The 11878-nt window shown below is 43.8% G+C and overlaps 1 protein-coding gene across 3 annotated transcripts in view; it reads right to left on the bottom strand.

Moving 5' to 3' along the window:
• ctps1a (CTP synthase 1a) overlaps positions 1-11878 on the bottom strand; it is a 72090-nt gene that overhangs the window by 4250 nt on the left and 55962 nt on the right. For 2 of the 3 annotated variants that reach the window (XM_070921318.1, XM_070921317.1), the window contains 4 exons: positions 1270-1451; positions 1000-1170; positions 787-887; positions 544-660 (listed from right to left, as the gene is read on the bottom strand). In XM_070921318.1, the coding sequence (XP_070777419.1) occupies positions 544-660; positions 787-887; positions 1000-1170; positions 1270-1451 (571 nt within the window). Of the gene's footprint in view, positions 1-543; positions 661-786; positions 888-999; positions 1171-1269; positions 1452-2790; positions 2947-11878 lie in introns of those variants that run through there. The other variant, XM_070921319.1, reaches the window with a different exon arrangement.

The raw sequence follows: 11878 nt of genomic DNA, 5'->3' as shown, positions 1-11878 counted from the left end.
ACACTTTCAGTACAGGGTGTACGTTTGCATGTGCTTACTGGCAAATGTTACGTATACGTTACCTGTTAATGTTAGCCAAGTATGCTAGCTACTAGTATAATGCTAATATGCCTAACTATTTTTATTTGTACATTGCTAACCTTAATAAGTCTATCACAATTCCTGGTCTGTAGTGAGTTAACCAGCCCAGGACAGCTGTGCGTTTCATATCACTGAGCGTGACATCATATCTAAACGTGACACAGTAAACAAATGATCACAATAACACAATGGAGAACGTCAAACGCTTTGTGTTCTTGCGCACCGACATTTTCAGAATCAAATTTAAAAAAGAATTTGCGTCTTTGTCGCAACCGATGGGATATTTAAAAATGGCAGGTTTGTGCATCGAGTCCTTTGTCACGCAAGAAGTGGCGATTCTGTTGACCAATCAACGGACTGCAGTGTTTCAAGCTCCACCTTTAAGTCCCGGGTCAGAGCGCTGGGTACCTAAACAGAGGGGTAACGAAGAGACGGGACAGAATGGAGCAGTAGCTCTCTTACCTGGGGTATCAGACTGACGTGGATGTTGCAGAAGTTTTCTCTCTTCACTTTAAACTGGAACTGCCTGAAGGCCTCGATGAAAGGCATGCTCTCTATGTCTCCGACAGTGCCTCCCAACTGCAAAGACGCAGACAGCCAAACATATTAACAGGGACAACTGTGGCAGCCTTTGCCTCAGCAGGTAACGCAATACAAGCCATTTTAAGGTGCGAATGATATAACGAAATCACCAGCGCAGCTTACCTCTATTACGCAAACTTGAGGTTCTACATCATCGTCATCAACTGGTACTGTGGCCTGTTTCATGACCCATTCCTGGATGGCATCTGTGATGTGTGGCACCACTGGGAAAAAAAAAAAAAAAAAAAGAGAATATCAACGCAAAATCACTCTTGGCTCACCACTTCTCTTCAGCGCACTGCCCTTCTTCCAAACTCAAAAACAGCGGTTGTTTACCCTGCACCGTCTTGCCCAGGTAGTCTCCCCTCCTCTCTTTGTTGATGACCGACTGATAGATCTTGCCGGTGGTCAGGTTGTTGTCTCTGGTCAGCCGGATGTCGAGGAAGCGCTCATAGTTCCCCAGATCCAGGTCCACCTCGCCCCCGTCGTCCAGCACGAACACTTCCCCTGGAAAGAGTGGGCACGACACAGTCGTAACACACGCGCAATATGTGGCCATTTGGTTATGAATGCGTTACATGGGAATGGTCCCGTCCTCTGACATACCGTGCTCATAGGGTGAAAATGTGCCTGCGTCGATGTTAATGTAAGGGTCGATCTTGATGGCAGTCACGCGCAGGCCGCATGACTTCAGGATTGTGCCCACGCTGCTTGCGATGATGCCTTTGCCGATGCCCGAGATGACTCCTCCGGTTACCAGGATGTACTTCATCATTGTGCTCTGGTATCTGGAGACAGATGATTGACTCAAATCAAACAGTAGCCCACACTAAAACTATTCATTTAGAGGATAAAAGCCACCATCAACATTGTATTGTGCTTTGGCTCCACTGTTTTTGAGATTAAAAAAAACAAAACAATCTCAACTATAAATGAGCTAAAAACATATATGTCATGGAGAAAGAGCCTCAACAGACAAGAATACTTAAATAAGCTTGGAAATAGTAGATTTGATGAAAAAAGACACAGGTGGTCATGTAAGGAGGTAGATTGTAACTGCTAATGAAGGCCACAAGGTATAGCTGAAAGCTCCAAAAGTAATCTAGTAAGTGGACCTTGAGTTAAGAACATTTTATTAGAGTTAAGTACATAATCTTTATTAGGGTTATTGTACTACTACTACTATTATATTTTACTGTACACTGAATTTATGTTTATGAATTAACCAAAACAATGGCTAATCCTCCATCCTCCTCCTTCTACAATGTGGACCCCCAGGAGCTGTTGCCAGGGTAACTAATAGCAGCCAAATATGTAAGAAATTAACGTTTATCGCCTAAAACCACTGGTTAATTGCCGTTAAATTGTAAAATTAACAAGAATATGTAAAGCTGAAACCGAAAAGTTTTTCATCCTTCCCATAATACCACAGTTTCACCACATACAGCATGGCACACTTGAAGCGCTCGGTTATGCACACGGCATGGGCCGAGCGGGTGGGAAATTTTGCTACACGGCTACAAGAGAGCGGACCGCCCGCCCAAGTTACGGTAGTCCTCAAAGTCAACGGAACCAACGTAATACCGCCAGCGCAGTTAGCTTTTGGCCGCGAAGGGTAATATTTGTGTACGAGAATTACTATCGGACACACAAAACCAAGGCCTCTGTTAGTGTCTGCAGTGTAAAACAGACAAATGTAACGTTTGCTGAACAAAGCACCACCACTGAGTTCAGTTTCTGTCTTTAAATACAAAGGGCAGCTAACATGCTCGCCATGTACAGCAGCCGCAACAAGCTAGTCAACTCACATGTGACCACAATACCGGACATTGCGTTCAAAATAAAAGCGAAAACAGCTATCTATATTTGAATAGCATGGTAACAGCGAAATATATCTAATTAACCAATTATTGCAGTATTATATACTCTATCGTGGGTAACGAGACTACTGCTATAATAACTCATTACAGAGCACTGCTATATTCCAGCGCATCGTATTTCCAACACAAATTTATTTTGATTCCGTTCGACCGGAAGTTATACTTACTTATTGCGTCTAGCTTGTAACTTAAGTGTTCGCTAGCTAGCCAAAAATCCCTCTGTTAACAGCATCACATTTCAACTCACCAAAATATTCTTCGGCCAGAGCTGCCCTTCAAAACAAATCGTCGACGACGAAAACAGTTCACAAGGCCTTTTGCCAGAGACTTTCAATTTCGAATTTCGGTCCAAAGAACAACGCTTTTGCTGCTGTGCTTCCCTACAGACCCATCTATCCTCCGGTTGACTCTACACGTGCATGGACCACGATTCAGGGCTGCAGTGCATCATTCACAATTCACACTTCCAACATTGTGCTCCCTTCAGGTACGCCTCGGAAACAGCTGTTGCCCGCGTGGGAATGTTGCATTCACGTGTTTATGTCACTTCAACCATAAGTTGCCAAGACACACATCAAGTTTTCAGAAATTTATTGAATTATTTTGTCCCTTTTGGTTCCTCTCGCTCTCGATAATAACCACAATGATACACCACAGCATTCAATGATGATAAAATGACCTTTATTATTAGTTTTTGTATTTTAAACTTTTGGGTGCCCTCACCAAACCCCACTGTGAAAAGATTTTTTGCTGTATTTATATGAAACGTGTCTTTGTGACTATGTCAACAAACTTGTGGCTGAATACTTGCAGCTGTGTTCCTTTGACACCACCAAATATTAAATGCATGAAAACTAAAACTTGTTGTAAACAATGTTTAAAAATAAGAAAATGCTAATTCATATCATTCACTAACCTAATAATGCTATTGACTGAGTTTCAGCAAAAAATAGCACAAGAATGTAGGCCTATAGCAGTAATAATCCTATAGCAAATGTGGTGTTTTAAATAAAACACAACCGTTTGCATACTACAATGTGCACAGCATGTGAAAGGTAATATTTAAAAAAAAAAAAATCACCTGTACCATCAATTGTTAATACATATTCACTGCTCGAACCACCTCCATGCAGTGGTGGATGAAGCATTCAGATAATCTTTTAGTTACAGTAGCAATACTACAATGGAAAAACAATGAATTACAAGTAAAAGTCACGGATTCAAAACTGTACTCAAGTGAAAGTGCAGAATTATCAGCAGCAAAATGTACTTTAAGTATCAAAAACTAAAATGTACTCAAAACGCATCCCATTCAGAGAGTTACATCATTACATTTGTAATATTACTGGATTATCATTAACACGCAAGCAATACAGTGTTGTAGCTGGTTGAGGTGAAGATCATTTTACCTGCTTTATACGCTATTGAGCAGTTTCTTCTATGCAATAGTGCAACAATGCATCATGTTTTATAAACTAATCATGTGTTTTGCATGGTAATATCTCCATCTGCAAAGTAACCCGTAACTACTGTAGTAAAAACAAAATGTGGAGTGAAGTAAAAGTACAGTATTTGCTGGTGAACTGAAGTGGGAAAGCGGTATAAAGTAACATGAAATGGATATACTAGTAAACTACACTGGTATTTGTTACTTTCCACCACTGTCTACATGTATCATTGCTATCATGACAAATCCCTCACATGGTCTATGACTTTTCCTGGCAGTTGTGTATTCATGAGCACCTGAAAGCAGCACAGAAACTACTTTGAAAACAGCAGGGGGAGCTCATGTTTCACAATTGAAAGCTCATGTTGGACAAGCGAGGGAAAAAAAAAAAAAAAGTAGGTAGTATTTTCCTCGTGTATAAAGGCCTTTCCCTTAGCGGATAAAGACGACTACATGTTTGGTTTATCTTTACAGATTGTACTAGGTATTTATCAGCACTGGATTATTTAGCTTTGGGCTCCTTGCGTTGCTCATATCTTATTTCCAAGTGGCAGAGAATCAAAATGCCACGAGTCTTGCACGTTTCATCCGAGTGAAAATCCATTTGTTCCCATATTTTATGTTCCTTAAATCCATAAAGAATAACTAGAATACATACAGTATTAGTCCCGGAATAGAATAAGATTAAATACTGCTGTCAGAGCCATTTTGCCCTGACAATAGATGTAACAATGGATCAGTTTGACTCCAGTGATAATGTAAGCTGCTGCTCAGAGGCGACAAAGCGAGGCTGAATTGATCCCGCAGCAGAAACACTTTACTGGTCGGAGGCACAGAGATGTTTTCCTGTGGGGTAACACACAGGTTCCTCTTTCTCTCCCTGACACAAAACAACACTTTCTGCCGCTCTGCTCCATATAATAAATGGCCACAGTCCAAAGTGGTTAGTTACAGTGTACTGTGGAAAGGTCAATGGTCCTGTGATGTGGATCGCACTGTATTATCCTCATTGTGCTCAGTGAGATATGAAGTCCAGGCGGGGAGCACTGCGGTCTCAATTTTGTCAAACTGTGACTCGTTCAGATTAAGCAACAAGACGTCCACACAGCCCACTGTTGTTTGGATCATCTGCAAATGGGTTCACTGGGCTCGCTGTGTGGGTGAGCGCAAGCACGGCAAATTAAAATAACAAAATGATGGAGTTAGTGACTGATGGCTGACTCACAGATAACTGCAGAGCTGACTGATGCCTCTCTGCAACACCCAAATCTCGACTTGTTGTGAGCCTTAGCAGCCAGCTTAGTCTCTGGAACACAGGAGGGGGGCTTAATGAGAGTTTTAATTCATTTTTGACCGGCGCTGTGATTGAATTAAACTCCCACAGAAGGGCTGGATCCTCTCCTCACCACAAGCCATTTCCTCCTATTAGAGATGTAACAGAGGCAGCAGGCAGGGAGGCCACTGCCTGTTCTTCATCTTATGGAAACATATACTCTTACAGACTGTGTGTGTCTGCTGGTGGTGTCACATGTGCGAGGGGGGGGGGCAGTCCGACTCTGTCCAAAATGAAAAAGATATGGCTATTGTTTTGTTTACTTATTTTATTGTACTACCTACTGTCTTATCTACATTTTGTACCTGTAGTATGTAGCTGAGTCATATGATTAGCCTAGCTTAGCATAAAGACTGGACACGGGTACAGCTAGCCTGCTCTGTCCGGAGTGATAAAAACAACTATTGACTTATTCGTTTATTTTAGAATATCTAAACCTACAATAACTGATTTTTATGGCCTCTCGGGCAGCAGAAACACGTTGTTGAACACAACATGGATATCACTTCTTGAGTTCATACGGCGAATTTCTTTGTTTATTTACCCGTCCAGCAGTTATGGAGCAAAATTGGCGTCCATTTCTCGTCGTGTTTCTGGCCACCTGGAGAATGGGAGTCCAACATTCACTCTCTTTTAGCTCGGTTGTCTCGTCTCTTCCAAGCTCCTGAGATAAATGCCCGGCTCTTTAGCCGCTAAATGCTGGTACGCTAGCTGCTATGAGAGTGAACCAAACAAAACAATAAGCTGAAAGCTCTCGCATTGTTTCCACATTGTCGTTGGACACACTCGTATAAAAACAGCGATCGCAGCTGCTTTAAAAACAGTAGTGCACCTTAAACGGTGTGCCAGAGGGATTGTGTCTAAACATGCTGTCCCTCCAAGACGTCATCCAATCCAGTCAATCCAAAAGAGCTGAACAATCCCCTGGGGCTTTCAAACGCCCCTCGACGGCTTTAGTGACATGCATGTGATATACATGTCGTCACATTTACACTGCTATGATGGCGGCCGTTTTGCTGTTGTCTATCTGCGGCTACTAGTTAGCCCAACCATTGCTACGTGGGCTGATGAGCCGTTTTTCTCAACTCACATTTTCCCCAATCACTATCTGTTGAAGGAGCAGTACACAAGCACCACGGCAGCAAATATGGGAACAAGACCGATTGTATTGTCACGTCCCTGAAGAGTAGTCGGCTGATATCTTGATGTCTCTCAATAAGAGAGAGCAGAAGATAGATGGGAGGAAGAATGGAAACATACACAGTTATTGAAGGCTTGCACACTGATGCTGCTGATACCAAAGACTGTCCTCCCAAGAAAAACCACAGCACTTCAGCAAATGCCCAAAAAGTGGCAAAGTCCTCTAGCGGCCATAGGAAGTATGCCTCTCATTCATCGGGAGCAAAGGCGTGGAAGTGGACGAACAAGATGTCGTTATAGAGCCACAAAGTCCACGTACAGGGACGGGGTCGGGGTGGTTGGATGGGCCAGTAAAATGTCAGACTTTGCAACGGGAGACTTCTGTTTGCTTCCTGCTTTCTACCAACAGTCAGGCTCGAACAATCTGAACCTGACGACGAGCGCAGTTGCCCGCAAGGATTTGCGCTGCAGCCGTTGCGGCCGAGGCGATCCACCGGACCAATTCCAAAACTTTTTGTACCCATTAGTCATTTAGACCCCAAAAATATGGAAAAATAGGGCCAGGTTTAACAATACTGGAATTAATGCACACACAAGACCTTACACTTTTATCAAGAAAATAAAGCAAGTAAGCGTAGTATTTCCCAAAAAACGTTGAATTATTTCTTTAAGGAAAGGCGAGACAGATTTCATTGATGACATCCTCGGCTGACGTCAACTTAAAAGAAGATAATCTGAAAACGTGAAAAGAGACCAGTATCATAGATCTGTGTCTAATCCGGCATGCGTGGTACGAGCCCTATTTCCACTCATCCACTGTGGGGAGAAAAAAAATGTGTTTTACTTAAGCTCCAGTAATAATGTGGGGGTTAAACACTATGCTGACGACTGCCTTTACATGTGAGTGTGTGAGCCCACAGCAGAGTGGAGTGGAGCTGTGAAGGGGGGGGGGGGGGGGGGGATGTGCAGATTACTTTGTCTTACACCATGGTGATGAAGTCTCTCTCTCTCTCTCTCTCTCGCTGTCTCTTTTCCCGCTCTCAACCTCGCTCCACTTAGACCAATATATGCAGCAGGTTTGTTAATGTAATGGGCTGAAATCAGATACCATCATTGAGTTATATCATCCGCCTCTGTTATAAGAGGGTTTTCACAGCTGCATACACATATTACACATATTTTTTTTTTTTTGCATTTTAGAATTATTTTAGTGGTTCGAAATGCTTTTCTACACACAGTTTACTGAAAGGCCTGGTATACCGAAAAAGCCTCTCCCCACAATGAAACAACGCCGTGAATTAATCCTTCATTTACACTTGAAAACATTTGGCTGTGTGTGGTTGTTAGAGATCTCCTAATTTGCAAAAGGTGAAACTAAACCCCCTTTAAAAAACATTTTCATTTGAAAAGCCCTTAATTGACAAGTGAATTACAATCTAAGGTTCACATGTTTTCAGGTAGGGGCGAGAGGCACTTCATCAATATAATGTTCGATAGTTTCCCTCAACTGCATTAAGGGCAAACCGCCACGAAAGCACATAGCGAACACGCCCTGGCTTGTAAACAGCCCATCGTATCCCTTGATAACGGAGCAAACAGTCAATCATTTGACGGGCGGCTTGTTCGTGTGACACAACAGAAACAGTGTGGAGTGAGAAAGTAAGGTGCGACCTTCTGTCTCTCGGTCTTGATCAATGATTACAGATATCGACCAAAATGAAAGATTTTATCGCGATGAATTTTTGGCCATTTCAGGTGAAAATGGTTTTTATTTGAAGGGGATTCATTTCCCCAACGGGGTTCAGGTATTAAGGTGACCTACAACCAAAATGTGGGTTGAATTAATGGGCAAATGAGTGGATTATAATATATGAAGGGGTACACTCCCCTAAAAGTGTAAGAGTAGCATAATGCGTTACCCTTAATTTGCACCATAAAAGGTTGTCCATTGAGGTGTAACGTCAGGGGTTAATCCACTGATGGATAAATGGATGGATCATTCTGTTTTCAGGAGTTTGAAGAGGTAAAACAGCATCACAGACTGATCCAACATGGTAAGAATCATTTGTCAATTCGAAGTGGGTTTTACCCCTAAACCGTGCAGATAATCCCGACATGTCACATCCACTATTTCACCCATCATAGCGTCATCATCAGTTGGTACGTGAATGGCATTTGAGGGTACGAAATATTAAAAAAGGTATTTCGGTTCACAGTGCCTTCATAGATGCAGCGTGTCACCGAGCTGCTCATCCCACCTGCAGGAATTTCCTTTTCCTGGGTTTCAGAAGGAGTGCAATCAACGTCGGTATGTACACAAGTCTGCCGAGTTGCTGTCGAGAGCACAAACACCAGGACACGCACTGATCTCGTCTGATGACATCTACTCCGCCAGGGAACATTCGCTACATGACATCATTGACCGCTTAGTGGGCACCAGTGTGCTGAGGAGTGGTGGTGGTGGTGGTGGTGGTGGTGGGGGAGTGTCAAGCTTCTGCCGCGTGCTGCAGACATCAGAGCTACAATAAGCAGAATCCGGTTCGCTCAATCTCTCTGATGTTTGCTGCCAAATGTTTTTTGTCTCGTGGCGGCCTAACAGCTGCTTTCTCTCAGGCTTCTGTACACCGATAAGAAGATATCGAGGGGTGAGAACCAGAAGTCACCTTGGACCATGCTTTGTTCATTAAATTCAATCTTCACTATTTAAACTTCATAAACACATGGATCACAATGTAATAAATGAACAATATTTTATCTCAGATACAATGAAAAAAGGGCGCGTCTGATGGAAATCTGAAAAAAGCTTGACACCTATGGGTTAAAAAGTAACAGCAAACAAATACCCTTATATCATATTAGCTCATTGAACGTAATTCATTTTGTTTACAAAATGTATAATAACCATTTGGCCAAATAACCGATTGAAAATAGGCTACAGGGTCCAATGTGATAATATAGAAAATATCTTCTCAATATCGTATTAGTTCACAGAAATAACCCATTCATTACATTAATGATTAGAATCATTAGAACGTCGTGGAATATAGCAATAGAATTATAAAACAGGATTCAGATTGATTTGAAATGACTGATGTGCAAAGAGCCCACGTGGGAGTGAGGGATACTCTTCGCAACAGTGATCCCAGGTGTTTCCCAGGACTACGTTTGAGGTGAAGTGTTGCCAACATTTTACAGGGACCGAGTGTTTACCCCTCTGTGTGTCGGTGTGGGATAGTTTGTCTATACCTGCTGAAAGTCAGACTGATGAGATTCTTTAAGGGGCGGGCTGGCAGCCGCTCAAGGTAAGTAGAGGCTTTCATCGCATCGTGTTTGACGCACTCGACTAAACTGAAGGTGACCCACGCTGGCTGTATGAAAATCACATTTAAAAAAAAAAAAAAAAAAAAAAAGATGCAGTTGTCGGGACTTTAATGCAAAAAAACAACGTCAACAGAGACGAGTGTCCCACCCTGTGATGTCTTGCTCAACAAAACTTTTGAGACCCTCAGACCCTTTTTTCTGGCTGTCTCAGCGGCTGGCTGTGTCCAGACTCCACGAGGCTATCGTCAATATTGGAGATCAAGTCCTCCACATGTGTCAGAGCGCTGCAGCACAAGCTTGCTACCTGAAAGAGTGGACAGACACCGGGACATGAGTCCTGTCCCTCGTCACCTCCGCTGTCGGCGGCTGCCTGGCCCTCCTCATCTGCGCTCTCCGTCATGCCAATGTTTGTTCGAGATGTTTTAGTTTGAATTAGTTATTTGATGCTATGTAAACGGGGGGAGATTGACTGGGGTGCTCGCGATTGGGTCGGTACCGCCGCGGCTCCACCCCCACCGCCCCCGATCACCACTGCGCGGACTCTGGCTCCAAATGACGTCACCAGCGCATGACGGCCATCTTTACACACTATTCTACGATTTGGATCAATAAAATGCAATCGAACGCGACCCTACTTAAAAGATGGATTTTCGATGGAGTGGTCCTTTCATTTCTAATATTAGCACGAAATCAGGTTTTGGCTTGCAAACCTAATAGTATTGGTACCGGCCTGCATCGGCCTCCTCCGCTCCGCACTCACTCCCCATCTGTTAATGCTCCAGCATGTGCATGAGCTGTTGATTTGCCCCTGCAGAGATGTAACTGAGCATGTTTATGTCACAGAAACATGAACCGACGCTGCGGAGCACAGCGCCGCGCTGACGCAGTCGTCAGGCTTTAAGGCTCACTCCTCCACGCCGACTTTTATCTCATTTAATTATGCTGAGAGGATGACATCGGAGCAGGGCTTTTGTACACGCTGAGATATGGCTCCGTCGTGTGGGAACATCAGCGGGCAACTGTACTGTACCCTCCCACCCCCACCCCTCGCCACCCCTAGCTCACGCGGACCGATCTCTCCATCTTCCTCCTTTCGTTCATTGGTTAATTGCATTACTCATCGCTCCCCCAGGCCTCAGCGGTGACAATGGAACAGCTGGGGTTGTTCCTGAAGCACAGGTCCTGGGAAACATAAATCAAAACCTCCTCCTGGTGCCATCGATCGAGACAGAGGGAAGGGAAGGGCAAACCCTCCTCTCGTTCCTCCTCTTCAGGTTTTAGGATCTCATTCATATATTAATTACCGACTGAATGGGGAGGGGAGTTTGAATGTTCCACACACTGTCCTCCGTGGGGTTATTCCTACGTAAACTCCGCCTCGAGGGCTACGTTGGTGTCCTTGGTGACACATGTTCTTTTTTTACCCCCCATTTGGACTGTCCTGACCATGACCATCTTGCACATTCAGAGCTGGTCGTTCCCCCGTTGTGCAGCTGGTGAGGGAAGGGGGGAGGCTGCAAAAAATATCAGTGAAACCAGAAAAACCAGTCATCCAAACCACAGCCACGGATGAGACATTACTTTTCAGCAATACGTTTCAACGTTTGAGCTGAAGTGTTGCCAACATTTTACAGGGATCGAGTGTTTACCCCCCTGTGTGTCGGTGTGGGATAGTTTGTCTATACCTGCTGAAAGTCAGACTGATGAGATTCTTTAAGGGGCGGGCTGACAGCCGCTCAAGGTAAGTAGAGGCTTTCATCGCATCGTGTTTGACGCACTTGACTAAACTGAAGGTGACCCACGCTGGCTGTATGAACATTTTTTTTTTTTTTTAAAACGATGCAGTTATCAGGACTTCAATGCACAAACAACGGATACAGAGACGAGTGTCCCACCCTTACTGATGAATCGTTCATTAAACCCTTTCACCGAGCAGCCATTTCCCACTCCTAATTCGGTAACATTTTTTCCTCAAAGAAGCACGTGTGTGGCTACGTTTTAACAGCTGGCCCGCTAACCTTCTTGGATGTGGTGACCAGTGGTATGAATGGAGTGTGGTGCACCACAGCTGTTTCATCTTGGCTGGGAGTGATG

Source organism: Enoplosus armatus, chromosome 16 (assembly GCF_043641665.1).
Source record: "Enoplosus armatus isolate fEnoArm2 chromosome 16, fEnoArm2.hap1, whole genome shotgun sequence".
NCBI lineage: Eukaryota > Metazoa > Chordata > Actinopteri > Centrarchiformes > Enoplosidae > Enoplosus > Enoplosus armatus.
Note: the sequence above shows the minus strand (reverse complement) of the source record. Positions and strands in the feature narration are given on the sequence as shown.